We start from the raw sequence: 27,093 nt of genomic DNA, 5'->3' as shown, positions 1-27,093 counted from the left end.
AATAACAACACCTCATCCATGCTCAGGCACAACAGAGCTTTGCATGAGAATAAGGGGACACCGATTGTGGAGCAAGACCAGGTGAGCCATCAAATGCCATGATAATATAGCATGCAGTCATGTTACCAAATGATAGAACAATATTATACAACTGTAATAAGTTACGTGTGTGATATTTATATTTGTGCTTTGTTTTTATTGTCTTTCCTCAGGAGAACTCAAATAGATGGAGACCTGGTTAGCATGGTGATTGAGGACTCCCAGCCATTTAGCATTGTGGAGGACAAAAGAATTAAAAGATATGTTAAATCATTAAATCCTAGCTATGTTCTCCCCACTAAAAAGGTCATAAAAGCAGTGACAATGTAGTTTTTACAGAATAAAATGTGAAGAGGCAGGACTGTGTAGCTGTCCATACCTCAACGTTACAAAAGCACAACCACTTTCCACACCCCAACCACACCTCACCTCACAGTAAATGATCATTTCCATTTTAAGCATTTCCAAATAATCATTTTCCATACTGCCAGTATAAATACACACAGCATACTGCCATTACTACAATATACATGTTTTACACACTCCTTTTGTTGTTGACATTTACAGGCTGTGTGCAAAATGGCACACTCTTCAAATTCATGGCAACTAATATTTTCACGTCCACTAGATGTCCTACTAGAGCAAATGAAGCTTCACGAAGCTTTGCGCTGGCGTGAACCAATTGGATGAAAAGCTTCAGTGCTTCTTCTGCCCATCACTAGTTTACCTTACCCTTTGTAGCTTTTTTTTTTTTTTTTTTTTTTTAAACCAGCCTCATTAAATGGCTCGCTTTTTGTTAATTCAAGTGTTGTTCCACGTTCCATTTTGTCTGCATTTTGGGTCCTCTACGTCACTCCATAGAGTCTGTGTCTGCCAGACAGTGACAGCATTCCATGATATTCTCATTTTTCATATTTTATGACAGTTTGGACCCGAGCAGCACCACCTACAATTCAGCCTGTGGTATCCTTATATAACAAATCTTTAAAAATAATGGATAAATCTGTTTTATTGGCATCATTTAGGGCTGCACAATTAAATGCTAGAAAATCGTGATCTCAATTCATACTTATGTGTGATCTCATTTCCAAATGACAACGAGGGGGGGGGAACCTGCTTTCAAAAAAAACTTCTTGCTCAACAAATGACAAGGGCGGAGCCTCATACCACGTGATACAGAAGCCAGCTGGCAGGGAAAAAACAACAGAGAGCACGTGAGAGAAACTGACTGAGGGGAGAAAACACAATGAGTGCAGAGGAAAAGCTCGCTGATGGTGGTGAGAATGACAACCCCACTGCAACATTAATTCCAAGAAAAGGTTCTCGTTCCTCTGTGTGGAAGTTTTTTGGTTTCAAAGAAGACTATGAGAGCCAAAAAGATATCATTTGCAAGCTGTGTTTTGCCATAGTAGCAGAACCGCAAGCAACACTACGAATTTGTATAACCACCTTAAACGTCACCATAAAGTGCAATATGACGAAGCTGTAAAGGCCAAGAAAGCGACAGGAGAAAATCCGTCCCTGTCAACCACCTGCTCCCCTCAGGCAGAAGACTCCAGTCCATTCGCAACAGAACCTCTTGCCATAAGAACAGTTTCTTTCCCTCTGCTGTTGGACTCATGAACAATAACCACATGACATCCCACCACTAACACGTGACCCTACACTGTGTTCAATGCATCATTCCATGTTTGGCACTGATCACTAGTGATGTGTCCTGTGTGTCGAAGCGTCGAATTGTGTGTTGGGTAATCTCGGGGGTGTTCTTGTGAAGCGCGTATCGAGGCTTGCTTTGATTACGAATGTAGTGACGTTCGAGGCCTCACGGGCAGTCCATACCACGTGACTGATTCAGGGACTGGTTCACCGGTTCGCGCCAGATTCGAAATAAAATGGGCAGCAAACACAGCTGATTTCCCCATCACCCTGTTGTGGAACTGGATTACATACGTGTTACTTGAGCATTTCTTCTTCGATGGAACCAGCAAGGAAGAGATTTTTTTTTTTTTATAATTCCATCTCTCCTAATAAAGTATGCACACAGTAATAAATATCACAAATGATAAGCACCATAATATAAATAAACAACACTACAGATCCTATAATCTGATTTCTGTCTTTTAGTTTATTAAAAAGTGAAGCACCAAACACTAGTTTGTGTCATTATCCAGATGTACATAAGCATGATTACACAGTTACTAGGAGAGGGTTTTGATTATCGATTAAAATTGATTCTAGCTTGGATAACGTGATATCGATTCATTAAAATCCTGAATCGATTTCTAATATAAATATTACTACATTTCAACAACCACCAAACCGCTAAAACAGTAAATGAGAGCAGGTACACCGATTCTGCACAAAGATGTAAACACAAAGCGCGAACTCGCTGACGCATCAGATTTAGCGAAATGTGGCTTTCTCACCCGACGGCACGGACACGGTCGGGGCTGAAAGCCAACAGCTCACTGATTTTGAACCGTCGGCGGGTCCGTGCTTGGTGTTTACACCTTTTTTGTGCTGATTCTGAAGCTGCAGGTTTTATTTTTCTTCAAACAACAAGTTATAGTTATAAAAAAATATGCAAATGTACTGATCTATGATCTGAATTATACTATTGACTGACTGTATGAGGCTAACAGTTACACAATCATACCAAAACTCTGTCCTGATCCACTTTCTCTTCCACTTTCTCACACATAGTACTGAGACTAGGGCTGTTTGATATAACGATATATATCGGATGACGATATAAAAACGTCTATCGTTTCATTTTACGCTATCGTTTGTTTCGTGGTGTTGCAAAAACTGTTTACGGCAATATTTTTTTCATCATTTTGCTTGTTTTTATGCGTGTTCGTTAGCAACAACGAGGGTAAAACCACGGAGTGTGGCTTGTTTATTTTCCACATAAACCTTTCATAATAAAGGTCAAGATCCTGTTGAGACTTTTCAAAATAAACTGAATCACATGAAAGATGCAGAGTATTTACGGATGAGAAGCAAAAATGAGCCGTCAGGTGCTAAAAAATAAGCCTTAGACTCAAACGTTAGAACAGGCTTTCACCCGCAGCACGTTGTGTAATAAATACTCACAAAGAAAACGGCGGCCATTACAACCTATGTCTAAAAATGTATAGTTTCATGCATCAGCTAAAACACTCGACTCCAGGTACGCAACACCCAGCTGGAAACACTTCACACAAGTCGAGCGCCCGAGATTCACAGAATTTACAGAAAATGTTACATTTTTGTAATTTATATCGTTATCGGACGATAGATGTCTTAATATCGGGATATGAGATTTTGGTCATATCGCACAGCCCTAACTGAGACAATATTTGGGATAAATAACCATGAAAACTATTTATTCATTCAGTTTAGAGATTTACACATCATTATAATCACAGAGCCCGCTTCACTTGAATTGTCCACTTGATGGCGCAGTAGAGCAAATTAATCATCACAATGCTTCGAACCATGAGTCGACCTATTGGATGGAAAGCTTCAGTTCATCACGAGGCTTCATCTCACTATCACTACTGATCACCACCTGCACTCATGTATATATCTATGTTTTGTTTTTGTTTTTTTTGCAGCTCTGTTCACTCTGGCACAGCTGGCTGCCGGGCGCGCCAGTGCAGCCCCCTCTGGCTTCTGCTCTGTGGCTACTGGGTGACCCCTCGTCTGAGGATCTCCTCAGCCCTTCCCAGGAGGGTGGCACGGATGCCCCTCCGCTGGTACTCCTTGGGCTCTCACACTCTGGGGTCCCTGGATGTCTGGAGCCTGGATCTCCTCCATGTCTGCTTCATGCCCTGGGGGACGGGGCTATGGCCCTCCACACCCTCTAGCACACCGTTACATGGGGAAACCTTCTGTATACAAGCGCGCTGATCCACACAGGTGTGCACACGGGTGTTCACTGCTCGTAGACATAAACTACACCTTTCTTAGCTGCTACGTCAAAGCACATTGTGCGCTGTCTGTGCTGCACAACAACATTCAATTTTCAGTATTTATTGCTGTTTACACTTAGCTAGATTAATGTGATGGTGTTGTGTTTAGTATGTTGCTTTGTTTTTTTTGCTTGTTTTCTATTCTTTTTCTCTCAACAGGTGATCCAGGAGATTATTATTATTATTATTTTTTGTCTTTGTAAGTGCCCTTTCTCACTGTCCCTTTTCCCTTCTGTTTTTCTTTTCCTTCCTCTCCTTCTTTCTCCCTTTCCTATCCCCCAATCATGTCTGTCTCATCTGTAACAACTGAAAATAAAATAAATAATAACAACAAAAGTTGATCAAATGGACCAATGCGGCAATGCCATGATGATCCATTTGGCAAAATAAATCCATTTGGTATCCTTGTTGGTCTTCAGACAACAATTCTGACGGCTAAAGAACCAAACGGGACAGAAAAAAAAAATGTATATATCTATCTACTTAGCACTTTTAATTTTAATTTTTATGTTTTTTTAAGCGTTATATGACAGTATGTTTGCACTAAGTACTGCAGCAATTTCCTAATGTTGTAAACCTGCTCAACATTTGGCAATAAAACCCTTTCTGATTCTACTAACATACACACACACACGCAATGAAAATCAGCTTGTTATCTCCCATCAGTGTTAAAATAGTGTAAATTTAACAGAGACTTGTTATCAAGTGCTGAGTGTATCCACTGCTGACAATTAAGTCTCCAGGTTTCAGGACAATGGGTGAAACTTTTGGTGAAAGCGGAAAAAAAAAAAGAGAAGAGATTCTGGTTTGACCAACCAGTGATCAGACAATAAATTTAGTTGTTAATATAGTTTCAGATGCTTTCTGCTTGATTGGTGCAGGACAAGTAATTTACTGTATGGACCTAATTATCTTTTGTGATAATATATTGAACATGCATTTCTGTGGTCCTGTCAACTTAGTGGGTTATGAGCTGATATGCAAATTAGTTGATTGTTACTAGATATGGGAAAGATGACTGGATTATAAAACAAGTGAATAAGATGTAACAGAGGGTTGAGTTTCCTGTTTCTGATGTATGGGTGAAGCTTGCACCCAGATACACACATCTGAATACACAAGAACAAACTTGTTTTGTGAAATACATGACAACATGTCACATGTTTTGTGTTGGGGAAAAAAGAGAAGAAAAGTTAAATAAAATGATTGGGTCTGTGAAAATGAAAAAGGAGTGAAAAAGCACAGACTTGGGGAAGGAATTCACATTCTAGTGATGAAACACTGCCATGAAGTGTTTAGGAAGCGTTTAATGGTGAACATTAGTGTTGTGTGAACTGTGCAGCTGCTAATAAAAAGGGGGAGAAATTTCTCTGTGTATCTTGCAGGTGGAACTAGGTCAGTTGGCCCCAGACTTTCCAGAATCATGTGATATTCTTGAGCACTTGTGGGCAACCAGTAAATATGATGTGGGGAACATGAACAAAGGTAGTGACTCTTAAGTCTGATTTCAGACCATGTAAGCACCAGTCATCAACTAAAGCCAGAAGCAGTGGCTGCAACACTGCATGGCAGATTCTAATTCTAATCCATACAGCATGTTGTTTCACCAGGAAGCAAAACTTTTCCTGTGATTTCTGGCAGATTTGGGTTTTTTGTCTTAGTACCAGACTGATTCTGCCAGTTAGGCTTGGGTTGTTTTCTTTTTGTAAGAGAAAGACAGGTTTTTTTAAAATATATATTTAGACATGTGGTGAACAAGGCCTAATATGTTTTTGTTTTGTTTTTTTGTAACAGTGCACTTCCTTCACAGAAAAGGAGGGTTGAACACATGATTTACAGCAGCACCTCTGGAGTCTGATGATCGAGACCTGACCTTCAGGACACTCCACTGCTATTGTTATTTTTTTTTTCTCTCTGAGGGTCTTTCTAGAGGATTCGGCACAGACACAGATCAGACATGAGTGAAGATGAAGCAGGATGTGCAGTGAACAAAGAACATCTTAGTGTTGGGCTCATTATCATATCACTGTTGAGCTCATAGTGTGAAAACAAGTGAGTGACATTACTTAAGAAAAGTCACTGCTTACAGTAGTTTTGATTGAACAGATGGAATGATCCATAATTTGGGAAGATTATGGCAACAGTAGTGTTCTTAATGATTTTGGGAAATAACTGCACATGGCACACTTGTGTCTGTGGGGTTGGATGCCTTATTACTCCTATGACCCTACAGTTGTTTGCAAGTTTGAAGTTTGTATTTACTCACCGATTCTGGTTTCTAGGTAATTGTGCTGTGGATGCAGGCTCCAGGCGGAGCCAAGAGTTAGACTCACTTAACAAGACATTAATACTGATTTTATTCTCTAACACAGGGTTTACAGGGCTGGAGCGAGATTACTCTGGCCCTGATATTGCCTGAGGAATGATCTAACTAACCCTTTTCTTTTGTTATTCTCCTAGTTCTGATGAGTTGACTCATGGGAGAGACCATGTGTCAAAAGGAGGGATTCCAGGTTTAAAATGAAACAATGCTTTCTATGTTTTCCATGAGTTTTTTCATGATGATTTTTTCAATGGTTTTTTTTAGTATGATTTGTGGGATTAACCGTTCATGTACAGGTATTAAACCTCTACAAAGGGGTAAATCAATGTTCAGATAAGGTCGTTGGTGTGACCTTTCTAATCATTTTATAAATGATATGCATTTACATAACTCTCCGAACATCAAACTCTTTTAGAGTCCTGAGCCTGAGTAAACGTGACTGGAGTAATTATAGCATGTGCATTTCACAGTTAATTTACCAATAATTACTTGTTGTGAGTTCTTTTGACATGTGTACTGAATTCTGACACATTGTTTGACACCCTAAAGGTAAGATTTTGGGTTCGTCACATTTCATTGAGGGATTTTTGATAGGCCTCAAACATGCCTGAAGCACCTAAAGAATGAGGTAGTTCTTCCAGTTTTTAATGTATTTGTTTTGGTTTCCCAATCACTGATGTGGGCACAGTAAAGATAAATGTAAATGCCTTTGAGAGGGTTTACACTGTTTAAATGGGTCTATTGCCCTACAATAGTAAAGAGTACAGTACACTACATAGATAGAGAGGAAAGATCTATCAGTCTGTTGTAAAATTTAGCTCAGAAGTGTTTGATATATGTTGGCTGTACATGGCCACGTCTGAGTTTTACCCCAGACTTTGAAAGCACTAATATTGAAGTCAGTTTATGTTTGTGGTATTCATTTACCTATAGGTTCTAATATAGTCACTGTCCTTTATGGTAAACATCTGGACAGGGCAAAGCAGAAGGCACAAAGGAGTGTGTGTGATGTTTAGAACATTCAGAAACCTAAAGTATGTATTAGTAGCAGAATGGACCTGAAAATAAGTGCCCATGTTGGTTTCAGTTCTATGAAGCTTTGAATATTGCGGATTAGTAGTACTGCTGTGTTTGTTGCATCGCATTGCTGTAATTGTTTATATGCTTTCTATATTCTGAGGTAAGTTTATTTATAGTGTTACATCATATTCTGTAAGGATCTTATGTGTTTGTATACTTTCTGCCCAGTTTGACCCATTTAGCAGAAGTCAGCCTGTTTAAGGCTCTGATATCTATTTTGTATGACTTAAAGCAGTTATGACATGGTCTGATTTTATCACTCAGTAAGCTAATATTTAATATATGAATACTTGAATCTTTACTGAAGCTCAGTATTTGACAAAGTTCAAGTTCACTGCTGTAATAACTAATAATGATTAATATAAAAAGAACTTTAATATTTGCCATATTATATTTACATTACCAAAATGAGATGACATTACTCTCATGAAAAACATTAACTAATGGTTATTTACTAGCTAATCTTAAAATGACTGTTCAGTAGGGCTGCACGATTAATCGTTAGAAAATCGCGATCTCGATTCATACTTATGTGCAATCTCATTTCCAAATGACAACGATTTAAAAAAAAAAGAAAAAGAAAAAAAAAAAGACGACGACGATTGTACCGCATTTTGATCCGGGACGTAATCTGCATGAAAACAAGCGCTCACGCTTCCTGCTCAACAAATGACAAGGGCGGAGCCTTATACCACGTGATACAGAAGCTGTGCCGTGATGCTCAAATTGGCAGGGAAAAAACAACGGAGAACACGTCAGGGATGACGAGAAAGTGACAGGAGAAAATCCGTCCCGGTCAACCACCCAAACATCAATAACAGGAACCTTATACAGCGCTTCCTTATACACGTCGAACTCCTGCAGGCAGAAAGAAATTACGGAGGCTATTACTTATCACCTGACCAAAGATATATCAACACTGTGCAAAACGAGGAATTTAGGAAAATGATCAACACCCCAGACAAACGCTACACAGTGCCGTCCCCCAACTATTTTTCTATTGTTGCACTACCTGCTCTATACACGCAGTGTCGAGCAACGGTGGAGAGGGAATTTCAAGCAGTACAACATTTTGCGGCAACCACAAAATGTGAGGCATTTATTGTTTTTATGTTTATTTATTGTTTTTATGTTCAGTTTCAACTGTTACGAAGTTGATGGGCAGTTAATAAGTGCAATAAATATTTATATTGGAAAAGAAAATCGTGAGAGAATCGGGATCTCAATTCTAAGCAAAAAAAATTGTGATTCTCATTTTATGCAAAATCGTGCAGCCCTACTGTTCAGTACAGAAATGAAGCCCGGCAATCATGTTTTTGCAGTCCCGTGGTCTCAGCCTCAGATACTCAACAAACCAAACAAAGCTCATATAAAAACAGATGAACAAAAACATTTTCTCTTTCATTTCTGTTTAACAATGTTGTATGAAACGTTTCCAGCGGTTAGTAGCTGAGCAGCGCGATGGAGGCCAGACCATCCAATTTCACAAGCCTCGTACTTCCGGTTTTGAGGACGAGGCCGATGCAAACCGCGTTCTCTGTGGCTGCAGACCCTAAATTGGGATACAGCCCATAAAGGTGTGCGTATGAGGAGTGCTCCTCAGATCCACTTGGTGTTTGCTGTGACTGCATGTAGTGGGATCAATGCGCATTGGTAATAAAGATTTGATGAAAAATACTTCGGCCTCATCTGACCCTTTTTCTCCAGCTGGGATATCAAAAGAATGGGTGAGCTCAAAAAGAAGTGAACCTCAACAGCACCTAGCCACAGGAGAAGTCTGATCACTTTCTTTCTAAGCTTCTTACGACTTTTCCAGCTTGGTGTGTCTGTCAAAACGCTTTTTACAAATCCTGCCGTAATATGTCTGGTTACATCTGCAGTCAAAGCAAGATGGAAATAATTGAACAAGTGAGCAAACCCTCAACTTCTTTCAGCATGCTGAGCTGATGATTAGTTGGTGTTTTTCTCCAAACACTCGCTCACTCTTCTGTCAACGGGATCACAATAAACTGTGAACAGACACCAAGGAGAGCAGCAGAAGACTTCATTCAGGAGCTGTTGAAGTACACTGACTTCGGGGGCGCTAGTGAGCCGACAATGGAGTAAGGCATGTTGGACTGGGCTCACGCCTGTCTAGCTTATATTTTAACAATTCCAAGCCCCTTTTAAAGGCTAATTTAAACGAACTATCACTCCCCGTAACACCTGTGACCGACGGGGAAAAACGGACCAGTGGTAACAACCGGAATGGCATCTAAACTCTGGAAATGATAAGTATAACGGCCCGAGGCAGATATATGCTGAAAAGGCCTTCGACCGGGTGGAGTGAGACTACCTTTTCTATACTTAGAGCAAATTTGCTTTTGGCCCCAGATTCATATCGTGGGTTAAAACTAGGGCTGCACGATTAATCGTTAGAAAATCGCGATCTCGATTCATACTTATGTGCGATCTCATTTCCAAATGACAACGATTTAAAAAAAAAAGAAGAAAAAAAAAGACGACGACGATTGTACCGCATTTTGATCCGGGACGTAATCTGCATGAAAACAAGCGCTCACTCTTCCTGCTCAACAAATGACAAGGGCGGAGCCTTATACCACGTGATACAGAAGCTGTGCCGTGATGCTCAAATTGGCAGGGAAGAACAACGGAGAACACGTCAGGGATGATGAGAAAGTGACAGGAGAAAATCCGTCCCGGTCAACCACCCAAACATCAATAACGGGAACCTTATACAGCGCTTCCCTATACATGTCGAACTCCCACAGGCACAAAGAAATTACGGAGGCTATTACTTATCACCTGACCAAAGATATGGCTCCCATCAACACTGTGCAAAACGAGGGATTTAGGAAAATGATCAACACCCTAGACAAACACTACACAGTGCCGTCCCGCAACTATTTTTCTATTGTTGCACTACCTGCTCTATACACGCAATTTCAAGCAGTACAACATTTTGCGGCAACCACAAAATGTGAGGCATTTATTGTTTTTATGTTCAGTTTCAACTGTTACGAAGTTGATGTGCAGTTAATAAGTGCAATAAATATTTATATTGGAAAAGAAAATCGTGAGAGAATCGTGATCTCAATTCTAACCAAAAAAAATCGTGATTCTCATTTTATGCAAAATCGTGCAGCCCTAGTTAAAACTCTCTACAATTCACAATGGCAGCTGTGCATACTAATAATACGATCTCTTCTCATTTTAAACTCCATAGAGGCACTAGGCAGGGCTGCCCTTTTTCTCCACTTTTGTTTGTCATTGCTATAGAGCCATTAGCATCAGCCATACTGCAAGATACCAGTATCACAGGAGTCGTCAGAGGAGGCCAAGAATACAAAGTTTCACTTTACGCAAACGATCTATTGCCTTTTATAACTGACCCCACCCTAAATGCCTCAAAACTACTAAGCACGCCGCAAAGATTCTGTTCAATGTCTGCCTACAAAATAAATCCTCAGAAAAGTGAATTCCTCCCAATCAATGCAGCTGCAAAAAATATCCCATTTAATCTAATACCATTCAAAATAAATAATAAAAAGGTTTAAATACCTTAAATCTGGATCTCCAGCTGTTACACAGATCTTTATAAAATAAACTGCCTGCCAATGTTTAAGAGTCTGAAAAAGGACCACTGCTGGAACTTATTATCCCTTTCCGTCTGTGGGAGGATTATATATATTTAAAAGACCCTGTTGCCAAGGCACCTTTATCTATTCAAAAACCTCCCTATATATATATATATATATATATATATATATATATATATATAACCAAACATTTTTTCAGCTCTCTAGACAACTTAATATCATCATTCATTTGAAACAAGAAGAAGCCAAAGAAGCTAATAATGATTAATATAAAAATAACTTTAATATTTTCCATATTATATTTACATGACCAAAGTGAGATGACTTTACTCTCACCATAAGAAGAAGTACGCTGCCTACACGGATTCTTTTTGATGATAGTGATTAGGCGCAGACTTTTACTTCCAAAATCTGTCTTTATTTGCGCTGGAAGAAAATAAATAGATACATCTGGAGTCCAATTCTAAAGCATGAGTTCCCTCCCCCAGGCTTGTACCTGTGGCTTCCTGTCCTGTCCTGGGCATTGGCTGTTCTCCTGCCCTGCACCCTTTTGTTCATATTCCAAGACTATTTTTCTGTATGTATTTTTACCCCCTAGCAACCGCCATAATATACTGTTGCAAGCAATCACGAACTCTACAGTCTGTCTAACTCCAGTGCATACCAAGCAATCTATTATTCTCAACAGAGCTAAACTCAACATAAACTGAACCCACATTAAAGTTAGCTCGGTGCTTACCTTTAGATGAGCCCACAAGCCGAGAGAAACTCCGTGATGAAGCTGAAAGTCTTTCCAAACACAGGAAACAGATCAGGGAGCAGAGACCCACGTGGTTCACGCTGATCTCAACTACAATCCAGGAGACACGGGTGTGCAGATCGATGCAGATATCGATCCAAACGTTGGTAGTGGTATATGTTCCTGTAAGTCCACTACTTTACTCCCGTTTCATGAAAAAGCAGCTCTCTCTGCGCGACTCCTCTCCTGTGCACACACTTCGCCCCGCCCCCTCTCCCCGGCTCTGCTGTGATTTGTGGTTGTGCAGTCACGTGACTCAGTTGCACAACCCTTTCCTACTGTCATTATATAATTTTACAGAACTGACTGACTAGCTGTTACTGTTTATTCAGCTTTTGATTGTCCAATCCAAAGTGAAAGGTCCGGTGATGTAATGGCTCTACAAACACTGTAGCTCTTATTTAGGGACAGCTGACTAATGCAAACTGTGGACGCACCGGTTTATCAGACAAAATCTGTATCAGAAAATATGCACGTTACATTATCTTTATCTGTAGGGTATCATAAATTTTGTGGTTCCTATATTTGGAATCGAGTGTGCGTACATATACTGTAATGAAGGGCTGGAAGACTTTAAAAGATGTTTATTCATAATGAAAGTTTCTTTGTTTCCCCAACATAAAAGCGGGAGAAAATAACAAAAAATAAAATTGAATTTTAAAAAAGTTGCAGCACAGAATATCACATCTCTAATGCAAACACCAGCAAATCTGGACTCCATACTCCCCACACAATCATTCAATATTTTTTACAAAGACTATGAAAAAATATCTAATTAGCTCCCACCATTAAGACTGGCTAAAATAAGTATCTAAGAATAGAGCCTCAGAATTAAAGGGGAAATAACTTTCTACTGACAGGCAATGTTTCAAACGTAATTGGGTCAGAGAGCTCGAATTCCTCAGTACAGGAATTTACGTCAGTATCGATAGAAATGTGGATTATTAAATATTAGGTCTCTCTCCTCCAAGTCTCTGTTAGTAAATTACTTAATAATTGATCAACAAAACGATTTACTCTGCCTTACAGAAACCTGGTTGCAGCCGGATGATTATGTTAGTTTAAATGAATCAACACCCCCGAGTCATTCTAACTACCAGAAATCTCAAAGCGCAGGCCGAGGGGGCGGTGTGGCAGCAATTTTCACACCAGGCTATTACTCAACGAAAGACCAAGACAGACTTTCAATTCATTTGAAAGCCTGATGCTTAGTGTACAAAAGGGTTAGGTTAGGTTTAGTTCAGAGACAAACGGCAGCCGAACAACGGACAGTGTGTGCGTTCATACGACCGTGAGTTAATGTTTTACTTTACTCAGTTATGTTGGTGTTCAGCCATGAGTGTATTTGATGACTTACCAGCAGTTTCTGCTTCTGTCTAAGTGATGTTATGTATAAGTAGCAGTTCGCTAGCATAACAGATTTGTTCGCTAATTAGCTTCTAGCAGAGAGATTCGTTGTTATCATGTTGTTGATTCTGTGCTCTGTGTAACAGATGATAAACCAATGTAAAGTTGCCTTCAGTGCATAGTTGTACGCGGTGTGTTAATGCATAATGTCTGACTTTTAGTTTATGTAACCAGTCTGAAGTACAATGTCAGCTTATTTAGTTATATACTGTACCTGAGTACACCTCAGTTGTATGTTTATGTTTATTATGTAATTTGATTTCTAATTGATTTGTATCATTATGCTTTGTTTCCAGAAACCACACACACACACGCACACACACAATACAAAGAATGAGAACTTTATTCCTGGACTCTGCCTGTTTGTTCTTCTCACATCTGAACATTTGCAAGTGTTCTGACACGACACTCCGAAGTGATTGCTGCCAGCTCAGATTTCTTTAACCCTTCTAAACACTTAGCCTTGTCCACCCCAGCTGTAAAACTCAGAAACCAGTCTTACTTGTTATCATCTATCGTCCACCTGGGCCTTACACAGAGTTTCTCTCTGATTTCTCAGACTTCTTATCTGATTTAGTGCTCAGCTCAGTTAAAATAATTATTTTGGGTGATTTTAACATCCATGTAGATGCTAAAAAATGACAGCCTCAACATGGCATTTAATCTGTTATTAGACTCAATTGGCTTCTCTCAAAATGTAAAAGAACCCACCCACCACTTTAATCACACTCACGATCTTGTTTTAACATATGGCATAGAAACTGAACATTTAACAGTGTTTCCTGAAAACCCTCTGCTGTCTGATCATTTCCTGATAACATTCACACTTACAATAATCGATTGCAGAGCAGTGGAGTCGACTTTATCACAGTAGATGTCTATCAGAAAGCGCTGTAGCTAAGTTTAAGAATGTAATCCACCCACTGTTATCATCTTCAATGCCCTGTACCAACATAGAGCAGAGCAGCTATCTGAACGCTACTCCAACAGAGGTCGATTATCTTGTTAATAATTTTACCTCCTCACTACGTACGACTCTGCTCCTGTGAAAACTAAGGCCTCAAATCCGAAGTACCTGACTCCGTGGTATAATTCTCAAACATGTAGCCTAAAGCAGATAACTCGTAAGCTGGAGAGGAAATGGCGTGTCACCAATTTAGAGGATCATCATTTAGCCTGGAGAAATAGTTTGTTGCTTTATAAGAAAGCCCTCCGCAAAGCCAGAACATCTTACTATTCGTCACTGATTGAAGAAAATAAGAACAACCCCAGGTTTCTCTTCAGCACTGTAGCCAGGCTGACAACAACCAGCATGGCTACAGTCACAATTTGAGACCATCGCTGTTTATGGAGCAAACTATGGAAGGCTTTGGCAGACTCTGTACGTTGCAGCTTGTGGGCTGAAGTATAGATAAGCTGTAGCTCTCTCTGGAGACTAGTGGAAATCGCTCTTTAACCATATATAGAGATTGACAGACCATGTGACTTACGCGCATTGTATGCCGGGTACTAGTGGCGAAACAATCAAAGCAATGCATCAAACGCAAGCATTTGCAGCACTGCAAAACGTTCATTCTCCGGTTCCAATACCTTCTTGCTTTTTCTTTGCCCCCCAAAAAAGGAATGTACAAAACGAAGGAGAACAATGCCGGTCCGTACAAAGACAGACTTGATGAAAAGTCAAAGAGAAGATATGAGGAAAAAATCAAAGGAGTGAGAGGGTCAGACCCTTACGAGCACACAGAGTGGACAAAAGACGTTAGCGAGCTGCCCAACTTTCACCACGCTCATATTTATAATTATACGGTTCTTGGAGTGAGTTCATACACTCATGAAGTTTTTAGTAACTTCAGGTCTCTGCAACAAGCCCAGGTACAGTTTACCGACGGATGGGTACAGGACCTTGAAATGCACAGTGTAGAACGAAAGACCATCGTACAAACAAAGGTGAGTTTACCAGTCTCACAAATCGTCGTCATAAATACACATTCGTTAACTGTTTATTAATATAACCTTTGAGCTCAACAGTAATTAATTAGTAGTGGAAATAATTTCTGGTATGCATTACAGAAATGTAGCAGTGACAATAATAATGTATGCTGTAATCGTACTGGGCAATTAGTGATACAAAAAAACTGTTTTATCCTGTGAATAGAGTATATGTTTTTGTCAATGTACCATGGCAATAACAGAAGCGAAACGCAATATTCTGTCAGGACAATTCACTATTTATGCACAATAAACAAAGGAGCATAGTGCGACAATTTCTGTTCAGCGCCAGACTTGCATGTAACCTATATCACCAATTATGTTAAGAAAAATGACGTATTAACTACTACTACTACTTTGTGGAAATGCTTGGAGGAGACAACGTTATATTTGGTCTTTGAATGGCTGCAATCCAGGCCATCTTTGTTCTTCACTCTTTGTTACTTCGGAAAAATGGCTTGAACAATTTCATTCAACGACATAATCCGATAACAACCGATCTCTTTACCCGTTGGCTTCCCGTGGCTGTCATGCGACCGCTATTGCAGTTAATCATACAACAGCTTCCTTGCCATTTTTTGTTTCTTTTTATTGCTGTGTAACTGATTTCAATTGAAAGCCTGCGTGCGCTGGTACCGCTTGCCACGCGTTCCCAGAATCCTTTGCGGTTTTAACCCTGAATGACGTGACATTTTCAATCTCTATTGAAAGCCTGCGTGCGCTAGTACCGCTTGCCGCTCGTTCCCAGAATCCTTTGCGGTTTTACCCTTGAATGACATCACATTTTCAATGTCTATACCTCAGAGTTACAGTGTATTATATTGATGAACTCTGTTTGTAATGAAAACAGAAGAGAGATACGTGGCTTGGTGTGTAAGAGTAAGAAAATGTCAAGTTAGAGGAACAGATAAATGCAGTTCATTTTGTCAACTCAATCTGCATTACTGAAAGTGTGTTTTTGTTTGTTTTTCTTCTTTTTGACTGAGATTCTCCAAAGGAAATGCAAACAAACAGACTGAAGTTGCCTGTGTTTATGTTTCTGCTTCTCGCTGACTGCAGAAATATTTATGCTGGTACCAGTTGAGAAAAAAATGTTTAACTTGGTGTTGTTTTATATTTTTACAATACTGTAAAAAATGGCAAGCCGTGACTGTACAGAGCAATGTGATTCAGTATGTGAGGCTCTTTCACTTAGTAAAACATTCTGATCATAAGTGCACTTTTACCTTTAACTTCTCTGCTCTGTGTTGTTTCCTCTTTCAGACCAGAAAAACATTACAGCTGAGTCTGGACAGGACGTCACTCTGACATGTCGAGCTCCAAACAACAACATCATAGTGTTAGAGTGGAGGAGAGCTGAATACGGAGCTAATTATGTCTTTTTGTACCGGGATGGGCATTTTGATCCAGCCAACCAGCATCCATCTTTTAAGGACCGGGTGGATCTGCAGGACAGACAGATGAAGGATGGAGACGTGTCTTTGATTTTAAACAATGTGAACACTGCTGATACTGGAACATACAAATGCCGTGTCTTCATGAGAGAAACACGCTTATGGCAGCTCAGCATCATCTACCTGACTGTTGTTGATCCTTCAGGTGAGTGAGTAGAGTTGAGTGTGTGTGTGATCAGAGGTGAAGCTGCTTCCTGGTTGTTGATGTTTGCTTCTAAAGATGTTGTTGATGAGACTTTGTAGAAAGCAGCTGATCTGAGTGATGTGATCAGAGTGCAGTAGATAATGTCTGACAGCAGTTTGAAGAGGAAATGGATTTTGTTCTGTTCTTCACTCATCACCTACCTGACAGCTGACACCTCACACCTGTTTCTCACCTGCAGGTCAGACAGGAGGACAAGAGAAGAATTGGGGGAAGAAGGAGGATGGATCTGTTGTACTGCTGTGCTTCTTGTTGCTGCTGTTGCTTTCTTGATCTACAGAAAATATAGAAAAGGCTCAGTATTCTGTTGGACATCAGCCTGTTTCAGGCATCTCAGGGCTTCATAAAGATAACTGTGAGACTCCTGCTGCTATTACAAACCGTTAGTGTTGACTTTCAGAATGTGGAAAAAAAGCGAGATTCAGCTTTAGCGTTCAAATATGTCCCAACTTTAGTTTCAGGTAACACTTTGTAATAACCATTATTAATAAATGATGAATTGCTATTTACCTTAAGTTCATCAAAGTTATTATTAAACAATAAAATCAGAATTCATAGACAACAAACATTAACTCTATGTATTAATGTTTGCTGTTGGTCCTGTCCTGGTGGACTAAACCTCACACTCAGTAACAGCTGGGATCAGCTCCAGCCCTGTCGAACTGAATTTTGCCAGCGAATGAGAAACTAGAAGGAAATTTACTTCTTCACAAATAGTTGATTTAGAAACAAGATATTTTACAAAAACATTTTGATAATCCTCACAGATGTTGTTTATGAAAGCATGTACTGTATACGTAGGCAGATTGATAACTCGTTACATTGTCTGTTTACATTTGTTGTTTACCATTAGAGATGGTTATTAGAAAGTTTTACATGACTTAATTTTTCATTTCATCAAACCTGTTCAGACCGTGTTAGTGTCTCTGAGCTCTCTGTCAGTGGCTCTGTGATCTACAGTGTTTGTTCATCTTCATTCATTTTTCACAGGATTGATTAACATCATTTAAAACAGTATACCAAACTTAACATCAACTTAAATTAGTGTTACAGTACAGCTTCTTTACACTGTGAAAGAATTCAACGTACAAGATTATATATATATATATATATATATATATAATATATATATATTCGTTTCATCTTTCTGTTCAGCAGCTGTTTATAAGATCAAACTTGTTCTGCGAAGATTGAGCTGCACAAACTGTTGCTCGGGTAGAGATCAGCTGTTACAGAATAATTAGAGTCACTGACTAAATCAAATGACATGACAAACACTGTATAAAATAGTCTGAACAACAAAGCAAATACTGTGAATTATAGGGAATCAATAACACTGTTAGAAAAAGCGTCTTGAAAAAACGGTGATATTCCGGCAGCTGGGGCGCCAAAATACGACCGTATAATTACAGAAAATAACTCCTGCATAAAAATACGGTTATTTCCAGTAATGAAAATACAATTAGTTGCGCTAATTTGACATGGGATCTTTCCTTTTTTAAGTGATTTTAAACATTAAATTAGGAACATGTTAATGTCATTAAACAGTGAATTCATCTATAAATGGGAAAAAAAAACCATCTCAAAAAAACAGTAATATTCCGGCAGCTGAGTCAGGGAATTCCTTCAACGTTTTTATCCTGAACGTCACCTGAAATAAAGAGCATCTCTGCCAACGTCCAATTAAATTTTACTGTTTACATTATAACACTCAGCTTACTGGGTGAAAATGAGTCTTCATTTTTCCAAACAGTTCATTCAGTAAAACTCCATAAGTTTACTGATCAGACTTTTTCCAAACAATCAGGTTAAAATTACAAGATAAAAAGATCAATACATCCTCACAGTAACTGCACTTTTAGAGTTACTTTCTGGTGTGGATCTGTTGGTGTTTTTTCAGCTGATTTGGAGCTTTAAAAGTCTTCTCACACAGGTCACATTTATAAGGTCTCTCCTCAGTGTGGCTAAACATGTGTTGTTGTAACTGTGCATCTGTTGTAAATGGTTTCCCACACTGATCACAGCAGGAAACTTCATTTCCAGTGTGAATCCGTAGGTGAATATTTCGGTAGTGTTTGTCGCTGAAACTTTTTCCACAAAAGTCACAGCTGTACGCCTTAATTCCAGAGTGGGTAACTAGATGCCTCTGTAAGTCGCCATTTAGAGCAAAAGCCTTACCACACAATTCACAGCTGTAAGGTTTAACTCCACTGTGGATGAGTTGGTGCGTTTTTAAGTTTCCAGCCCGGGCAAAAGACTTTCCACACAAGTCACAGCTGTAAGGTTTAACTCCACTGTGGATGAGTTGGTGTGTTTTTAAGCTTCCAGCCTGGGCAAAAGACTTTCCACACAACTCACAGCTGTAAGGTTTAACTCCACTGTGGATGAGTTGGTGTTTTTTTAAACTTCCAGTCCGGGTAAAATCCTTCCCACACTCATCACAGCTGTACGGTTTAACTCCACTGTGGACGAGTTGGTGTGTTTTTAAATGTCCACTCTGGGTAAAATCCTTCCCACACTCATCACAGCTGTAGGTTTTCTCTCCCTTTCTTCTGTGACGTTTGTCGGCCTCCTGAGAGCGCTGACTTCTCGCTCCATGTTGGTCCTGCAGTGACAGAGATACAAACAGAGGCAGTGAGTGAAATGCAGTCGTGGAACAAACTGAAACTCCCTCCATCAGTGGAATAAAACATGTCAACAAACACATTGTAGGTGTGTTACCACCACCTTCTGGTGGCAGTATCACATTACAATGATGTGACACAATGAGAGGTATAGTTAAAATGACATTATTGAAGAAATATTGATCAATGAAGAAAATCTTTTACGAAATTGCAAGTTCAACTGTGATATTGTTCTTTCAATGTGTGCTTATAAAATATGATCTTTGTATTTTCTTGTAACTTCTGTGGTTTCTGATTTGAATGTAGATTCTGTATATATGGATGAACCCAGGATGCAAAAGATAAAGCTGCTGTTAACAGGTTTTTAAAAACACACAGCTGTGCCCACAGTTTCAGTAATATTATAACTGTGATATTTTTCTCACCTTGTGTGTTGAAGACATTGATTGTTTCCTCTGTAGTGGCTGAGCTGAGTCCAAATGGATGAAATTGTTCCTCTGTTGCACCACCAGACTCTTCTCCTCCTGTTATTCAGCTGGGACACACACGTATAGATGTATCATATGTAAGAGACAAATATTGTTCATTTAATTTGTTGGCATTACTAAACACACACACACACACACATATATACATATACAGCTTTGTGTTTATCAAAACTCTTTTTACAAATCCTGCTGGAATACGTCAGGTTACAGCTGCAGTCAAAGCAAGATGGAAATTACTAAACAAGCAAGCGAGCGCTCAGCTTCTCCCAGCATGCTGAGCTTATGATTAGTTGGTGTTTTTATGCAAACAGTCTCTCACTCTGTCAACGTGTTCACAATAAACTGTGAACACACTTCGCCGATTTCACGGATTTTTGATGGGAGCGACCTTTGGAGACTTTTACTTCCAGGTGAAGAATCAGCCGTTTTTATTTGCGCTGGAAGTAAATAAAATTCAGATGCATCTGGAGATCATCTTATGAAGTCCTATTCTAAAGGCTGATTGCCCTCCCCCACGCTTGTACCTGTGGCTTCCTGTCGTGGGGGTGGGGGTTGGCTCTTCTCCTGCCCTGCACCCTTTGTTCATATCCAAAGACTATTTTTCTGTATGTATTCTTAACCCCTAGCAACCGCCATTTCATAATGTTGCAAGCAATCACAAACTCTACAGTCTGTCTAACTCCAGTGTATACCAAGCAATCTATTATTCTCAACAGAGATAAACTCGACATAAACTGAACCCACATTAAAGTTAGCTCGATGTTTACCTTTAGATGAGCCCACAAACCGAGAGAAACTCCGCGATAAAGCCGGAAGTCTTTCCAAACAGGAAACAGATCAGGGAGCAGAGACCCACGTGGTTCACGCTGATCTCGGCTACGATCCAGGAAACAAGGGTGTGCAGATCGATGCAGATATCGATCCAAACGTTGGTAGTGGTATATGTTCCTGTAAATTCACTACTTTACTCCCGTTTCATGAAAAAGCAGCTCTCTCAGCTCGCCTCCTCTCCTGCACACACACTTTGCTCCGCCTCTTTTTCCGGCTCTGCTGTGATTTGTTGCTGCGCGGTTACGTGACTCAGCGTCACAATAAGGTAACCACCGGGGTGTTATTTCAAAATTTCCTAAACTCTTTTCCTTGGCCTCGATGAAAATGTCATCTTGGAAAGGAGATTTGCTAACGACTCAGGGAAAGAGAGGAGCGGTGCTGAGAATTGGAACAGCCTTACACTGGTCTCTCTGTAACAATGTGACACCGGATGTCCGCCTGTTGAAACTACATTGTGCAGAAGATGGACTACAAACATCTCACTGTGGCTGTATCCCAATTCAGGGTCTGCAGCCTTAAAGTACGCAGCCTCAACGGTCCTCAAGGGCCGCGTACTCAAAGACCGCCAAGGCCGGAAGTGCGAGGCTTGTGAAATGGGACGGTCTAGCCTCTGTCGCGCTGCCCAGGTTGCTAAGCAACCATGATAGCTGGAAACGTGTGGTCGACAGAAATGAAGGAGAACATATTTTGTTCATTAGTTTGTTTCTACACGAGCTTTGTGTGATTTAATAAGTATCTGAGGCTGAGACCACAGGACTGTAAAACATGATTGTTGGGCTTCATTTCTGTACTGAACAGTCATTTAAGATTAGCTAGTAAATAACAATTAGTTAATGTTGTTCATGAGACTAAAGTCAGTGTAAATATGATATGGCCAATATTATAGTTATTATATTAATCATTATAAGTTATTAAAGCAGTGAATTTGAACTCTCAAATCAAATCACTTCTATTGTCACATCACATGTGCAGGTACACTGGTACAGCACATGTGAGTGAACTCTGTGTCAAATACTGAGCTTCAGTAAAGATTCAAGTTCCAGTTATTTATAAGTCCTATCACCTTAAATCTTCACTCAAAGACAAGTATCTTTGACAGTGCATATATAGATGTATCATATATAAGAGACAAATGTTGTTCCTTCAGTATGTTGGCATTACTAAATTTGGCTCAATGCTTACATATATGTATAACTGTGATAACTGTTTCTGATAGAATGAAGAGTAGACTGATATATGAAATATTCCTTTATTGGATGAGAAAATCAAGCCATGTCATAACTGCTTTAAGTCATACAGAATAGATATCAGAGCCTTAAACAGGCTGACTTCTGCTAAATGGGTCAAACTGGGCTAAAAGTAAACAAACACATAACATCCTTATAGAATATGATGTAACACTATAGATCAACTTACCTCAGAATATATGAAGCATATAAACAATTACAGCAATGCGATGCAACAAACACAGCAGTACTACTAATCCAAAATACTCAAAGCTTCATAGAACTGAAACAAACATTTATTTTTAGCTCCATTCTGCTGCTGATACATACTTTAGGTTTCTGAATATTAAACTTGTTGCTGCCTTTCATAGTGTGTAACTTGAAGGCCCTGAGTACTTTCTCCCACACTGAAAACACTGGAATGATAACATTATTTGAACATCACCTAATAAGACTGATTCAGGACAGATAATTAGTTATGTTAAACTTTCCTAGCAGTCCTTCACAAACAGGGAACAGTCTGTCTATTCTCTCCATCTGTCAGCTGCTGCTGGCTCTTCCTCCTCCTCTTCCTCACACACTGCTGAGTTTGTCCTGGTGGATCATCAGGGGTGCAAAGCCTCACAGATGATGTGCAGCAGTGGGTCCCTCAGTCTGTCCTCACTCTGGACACTTGCAGTCGTCACACATGGAAATCAAATGTGTGATAAGCTGCAGGATTCAAACACAAGTCTAACTTATAAATACATGTTCATACTTTTATTCCACAATCACAGAGAAAGAAACAGAGAGAGAGTGCAGGACAGACAGACAGGTGACAGTCTCAGGTGTAAACACTGCTACAAAACAGCACAAGAGGAGGATTTAGTGTTTGTGTTATTACGAGTGCTAAACAAGAAGAGTTCCCAGATGGTACAGTGGACACATGTGTGACTCCTGTGATTAAAGCATCTTTCTTTCAGCTTAACGAGTGAACAGTCAGCTCGTTCAAACACACGTTAAAGTCCGTTTGGCTCGACACCACCGAACAGAGGCAGCAATATAACATAGCTAACATTAACAGTGCAGTGAATCCTGCTTGTGCCGTCATATTCAGGACAACACAAATTGTTGTGTTTGTGGATATATGACTGACTTTAATTATCCATAAAATCATCACATTCAATGTAAGACTAAGGTTGACTATTGTATTTTTATATTTTAAAGGCTTTAAAACCAAGTACAAACATCACTAATGGTAAATAACGTTGCCGACATGTGGCCAACAGTAATGTTTTAATGTTACTCATTATTAAACATTTGCACATAAATTAGTGACATATTATTCAGTACTTACGTTTGACAGTTTACTCTTAGGCCGCTCAGTTTCTGCCGTCTGCGGCAAAATTATCCACAGTGGCTGCCGCGCTATGAATTGTGGGATATGTTGGGCCACGAAGTCTACACTGCCACAGACTTAAAATTCAGGGAAAAGAAGGACGCATTTGAGGGCCGCATTTCAAGCAGCCTTCAAATTGGGACAGCCTTCGGCGCGCCGCTGTGACGTAATCAGACTTAAAATGCAGCCTTTAGGGCTGCAGACCCTGAATTGGGATACAGCCTATATGTCAGGTCAGCCAATTGTCGTGTCCAAATTCATGAGCTGCCTCCTCCTGAGGCCGCATTTGTAGACCGATTACGTCACAGCGACGCGCCGAAGGCTGTCCAAATTTGTAGGCTGCTCCGAATGCAGCCGACAAATGCTTCCTCATTTTCCCCGAATGTGAGGATGGGTCGGGTGTATCCTTCTTGGCCCACCATATCCCAGAATTCATAGCGCGGCCCAGCAAAACTCCAGTTTCCAACAATGGCGGCCGGTACTACGTTTTAAAGTTACTCTTATTAATTTTTCTGGGTCACAAAATAAACTTTTAACATATTTTCAGGCGAGAAAGTAGCTGTGTAAACATCAAATACCTGCTCGGTTTATCAAGATATCACATATTTGGAAAAGTGCTTTGACGTTTTCGGAGACGCCTGCTACCCACCAGCTCAATAGCGAGCCGGGAGCTCAAGGGTCACTGAAACCGCTGAGAACGGCACAACTCCCAGCACATCATTTTCAGATCACCGCGGACTTTCGCTACTCGGGTTAAACGTAGTATATAAGTACCTGAGACAACCTAAAAATGATATTGTTGGGCTTTTTCAGTGTTTTGTTTGTTCGTGAGTAAAATGATTTTGGCCTGATCCACCATTTTGGGGGTCAAAACAAAGCGCAAGCGAAAAAGGAGCGAAGGCACACACAACAGCCATGGTTTGTTCTTGCTATGTGGTGCAATTAGTGATGGTGAGATGAAGCCTCGTGATGAACTGAAGCTTTACACCCAATAGGCCGACTCATGGTTCGAAGCATTGTGATGATTCATTTGCTCTACTGCATCATCAAGTGGATAATTCAAGTGAAACAGTCTCTGTGATTATAATGATGTGATGTGTAAACCTCTAAACTGAATAAATAAATTTTTTTCATGGTTATTTATCCCGAACACTGTCTCAGTATGTGTGATACAAAAGAGAAAGTGGAAACTATCAGGACAGAGTTTTGGTATGATTGTGTAACTGTTAGCCTCAGACAGTCAGTCAATAGTATAACTCAGATCATAGATCAGTACATTTGCATATTTTTATAACTATGAAAAGAAAGCTGACACTTTCGAGACTTTATCTAATGCGTAAGCATCACATCAGATGACTTTGTGTCAATGTAGCTGAGGCTAAAACAGAAAAACGATTTTATAAAAAATATTCAGCAGTAGATCAAAAACGAAAGAAAACCATTAATCAACACATGAACATTACCTGATGCTGCTGAATTGAAGCAGAGCAAATTGCAGAGGTTTTATTAGAGACACACCTTGTTTAGTAGCCTATTGAACGGCAGAAATTAGGATTTCTTTTCGGAAGTATTTAAAAGGGAAAAAACAGCAGCTGACAGCGCTGTAAACATGACGTATACTTGAAGTATACTTCTTGAAGTATACTGTGTGCGTGTGTGTGAGAGAGAGAGAAAGCTGTGCATGAAGTGTGATTTTATCCTGGCGAAAGCAAAACAGCAAAAGTCAGAGGAAATTCATGATGATGTTTATGTGAAGCGTAGTTTGAATCTCCTTTTTTCTGCTGGTTCGGTCAAAATTGTTTGGAGAGAAATAAAACCTGCAGCTTCAGAATCAGCGCAAAAAAGGCGTAAACACGAAGCACGGACCTGCCGAGGGATCAGAATCAGTGAGCTGTCGGCTTTCAGCCCCGACTGTGTCCGTGCCGTCGGGTGAGAAAGCCACATTTCGCTAAATCTGATGCGTCAGCGGGTCTGTGTTTACATCTTTGTGCAGAATCGGTGTACCTGCTCTCATTTACTGTTTTAGCGGTTTGGTGGTTGTTGAAATGAAGTAATATTTATATTAAAAATCGATTCAGGATTTTAATGAAACGATATCACGTTATCCAAGCTAGAATCGATTTTAATCGATAATCAAAACCCACTCCTAGTAACTGTGTAATCATGCTTATGTACATCTGGATAATGACACAAACTAGTGTTTGTTGCTTCACATTTTAATAAACTAAAAGACAGAAATCAGATTATAGGATCTGTAGTGTTGTTTATTTATATTATGGTGATTATCATGTGTAATATTTATTACTGTGTGCATACTTTATTAGGAGAGATGAAATTAAAAACAATCTCTTCCTGCTGGTTCCATCGAAGAAGAAATGCTCAAGTAACTGTGTAACATGTACGTAATCCAATTCCACAACAGGGTGATGGGGAAATCAGCTGTGTTTTTGCTGCTCATTTTATTTCGAATCTAGCGCGAACTGGTGAACCAGTTCCTGAATCAGTCACATGTTACGGACTGCCCGTGAGGCCTCGAACGCCACTGCATACGTAATCAAAGCAAGCCTCGATACGCGCTTCACAAAAACGCCCCCGAGATTACCCGACACACGATTCGACGCTTCGACACACAGGACACACCACTGGCTGCAATGTGTGATCGCACGACCGGCAAGAGAATAAGGTTGAAAATGGCTCTTTCCCAACCTGGAAGCAACATGAGGCAGCTCGTGCATCGATGTTACCAAACGAAGGCGTCTAGCCTGGACAGCAGCTGTGAGACGAGCTGATATCCAGTTCTCTTCCATCTCCAAATATCTGTTGGTGCTCCAGACATTTTCATTCTAAATTTCGTTCTAAATATATTCATATCACTCTTTATAGTCTATTAGTTTTATTTTCGATGCGCTCTGAGATCATAGCAAATTAGAACAAACATCCTACTGAGTGATTTTGCAGAACTACCTTCTCTTTATAGAGCTGCTAATTATTTGGCATTATTGCAGCAAACCAGCCTATGAAATGGATGAAACACATTGTGACTGGGTTCCAGCGCTACACAAGGGACCTGCTTCAAACATACCACCATGCCAATCAGATTACTTCTTCCATGTGAGGGTGAAGAGGTGACCCTTCTGGATAAGATGCGAAGGTTTGCTGCATTTGTTGAACAGTGTGGTAGTAAAACCAGGGAAAAATGAAACTTGCTCCTGTTAAATATTCTTAAGTCTTGTGCTGTTAAAATCGCTGTATTTTTTCAAAAGATACAGTAAATAATGTTAATAGTGGGTGATATCATGTAAACACTGTCATGATTTTGTGTAAACATTTTGTCATTTGTAAACTATAAAGACATGGATTCTACACTGTAACTGATGCGATGTTCTACAAAGTGGTTGTAATAATAAAAAAAAAGAGGCAAAAATTAGTTTGTTTCTTTATTTAACTTTTGACAACTTGTAAGCACTGACTCCACAGACAAGGTACTAAAATATGTCAGGCTACGTCAATAGCGGTTGGTCTTAAGGGTTTCTACTCCACGGCCGTATTTCATACGGGTCCACATTTCCAATGCACGCTATTTTCTGCAAGTAACACTGCTTCGCCTCTGGATGCAATCTGTCTCTATACAGTCCATTCTCTTTTGAGCTGCTTTTAAGCATCTTTCTTGTCGTCGTCGTTCAAACACAATTTGTTTT

The 27,093-nt window shown here is 39.8% G+C and overlaps 1 protein-coding gene across 9 annotated transcripts in view; it reads right to left on the bottom strand.

The window, feature by feature from the left end:
• LOC134624787 (zinc finger protein 239-like) overlaps positions 1-27,093 on the bottom strand; it is a 55,490-nt gene that overhangs the window by 7,614 nt on the left and 20,783 nt on the right. Inside the window, exons 1-6 of one of the 9 annotated variants that reach the window (XR_010573625.1) lie at positions 20,728-20,971; positions 19,898-20,007; positions 18,717-19,453; positions 17,024-17,122; positions 16,770-16,901; positions 16,419-16,637 (exon numbers count right to left, since the gene is read on the bottom strand). The exons of 1 other annotated variant lie outside the window; for it this stretch is intronic. Coding sequence is in view for 1 of the 8 variants with exons in the window: in XM_065470346.1 (XP_065326418.1) it covers positions 17,024-17,122; positions 18,569-18,589 (120 nt within the window). In the remaining 7 variants the exon portion in view is untranslated. Of the gene's footprint in view, positions 1-11,736; positions 11,955-16,418; positions 16,638-16,769; positions 17,123-18,568; positions 19,454-19,897; positions 20,008-20,727; positions 20,972-27,093 lie in introns of those variants that run through there. 7 more of the 9 variants (XM_065470343.1, XM_065470345.1, XR_010573626.1 and 4 more) reach the window with 7 other exon arrangements.

The sequence above is a fragment of the Pelmatolapia mariae genome, linkage group LG3_W (assembly GCF_036321145.2).
Source record: "Pelmatolapia mariae isolate MD_Pm_ZW linkage group LG3_W, Pm_UMD_F_2, whole genome shotgun sequence".
Taxonomy (NCBI): Eukaryota; Metazoa; Chordata; class Actinopteri; order Cichliformes; family Cichlidae; genus Pelmatolapia; species Pelmatolapia mariae.
This window is presented reverse-complemented; position numbering and strand designations above follow the sequence as displayed.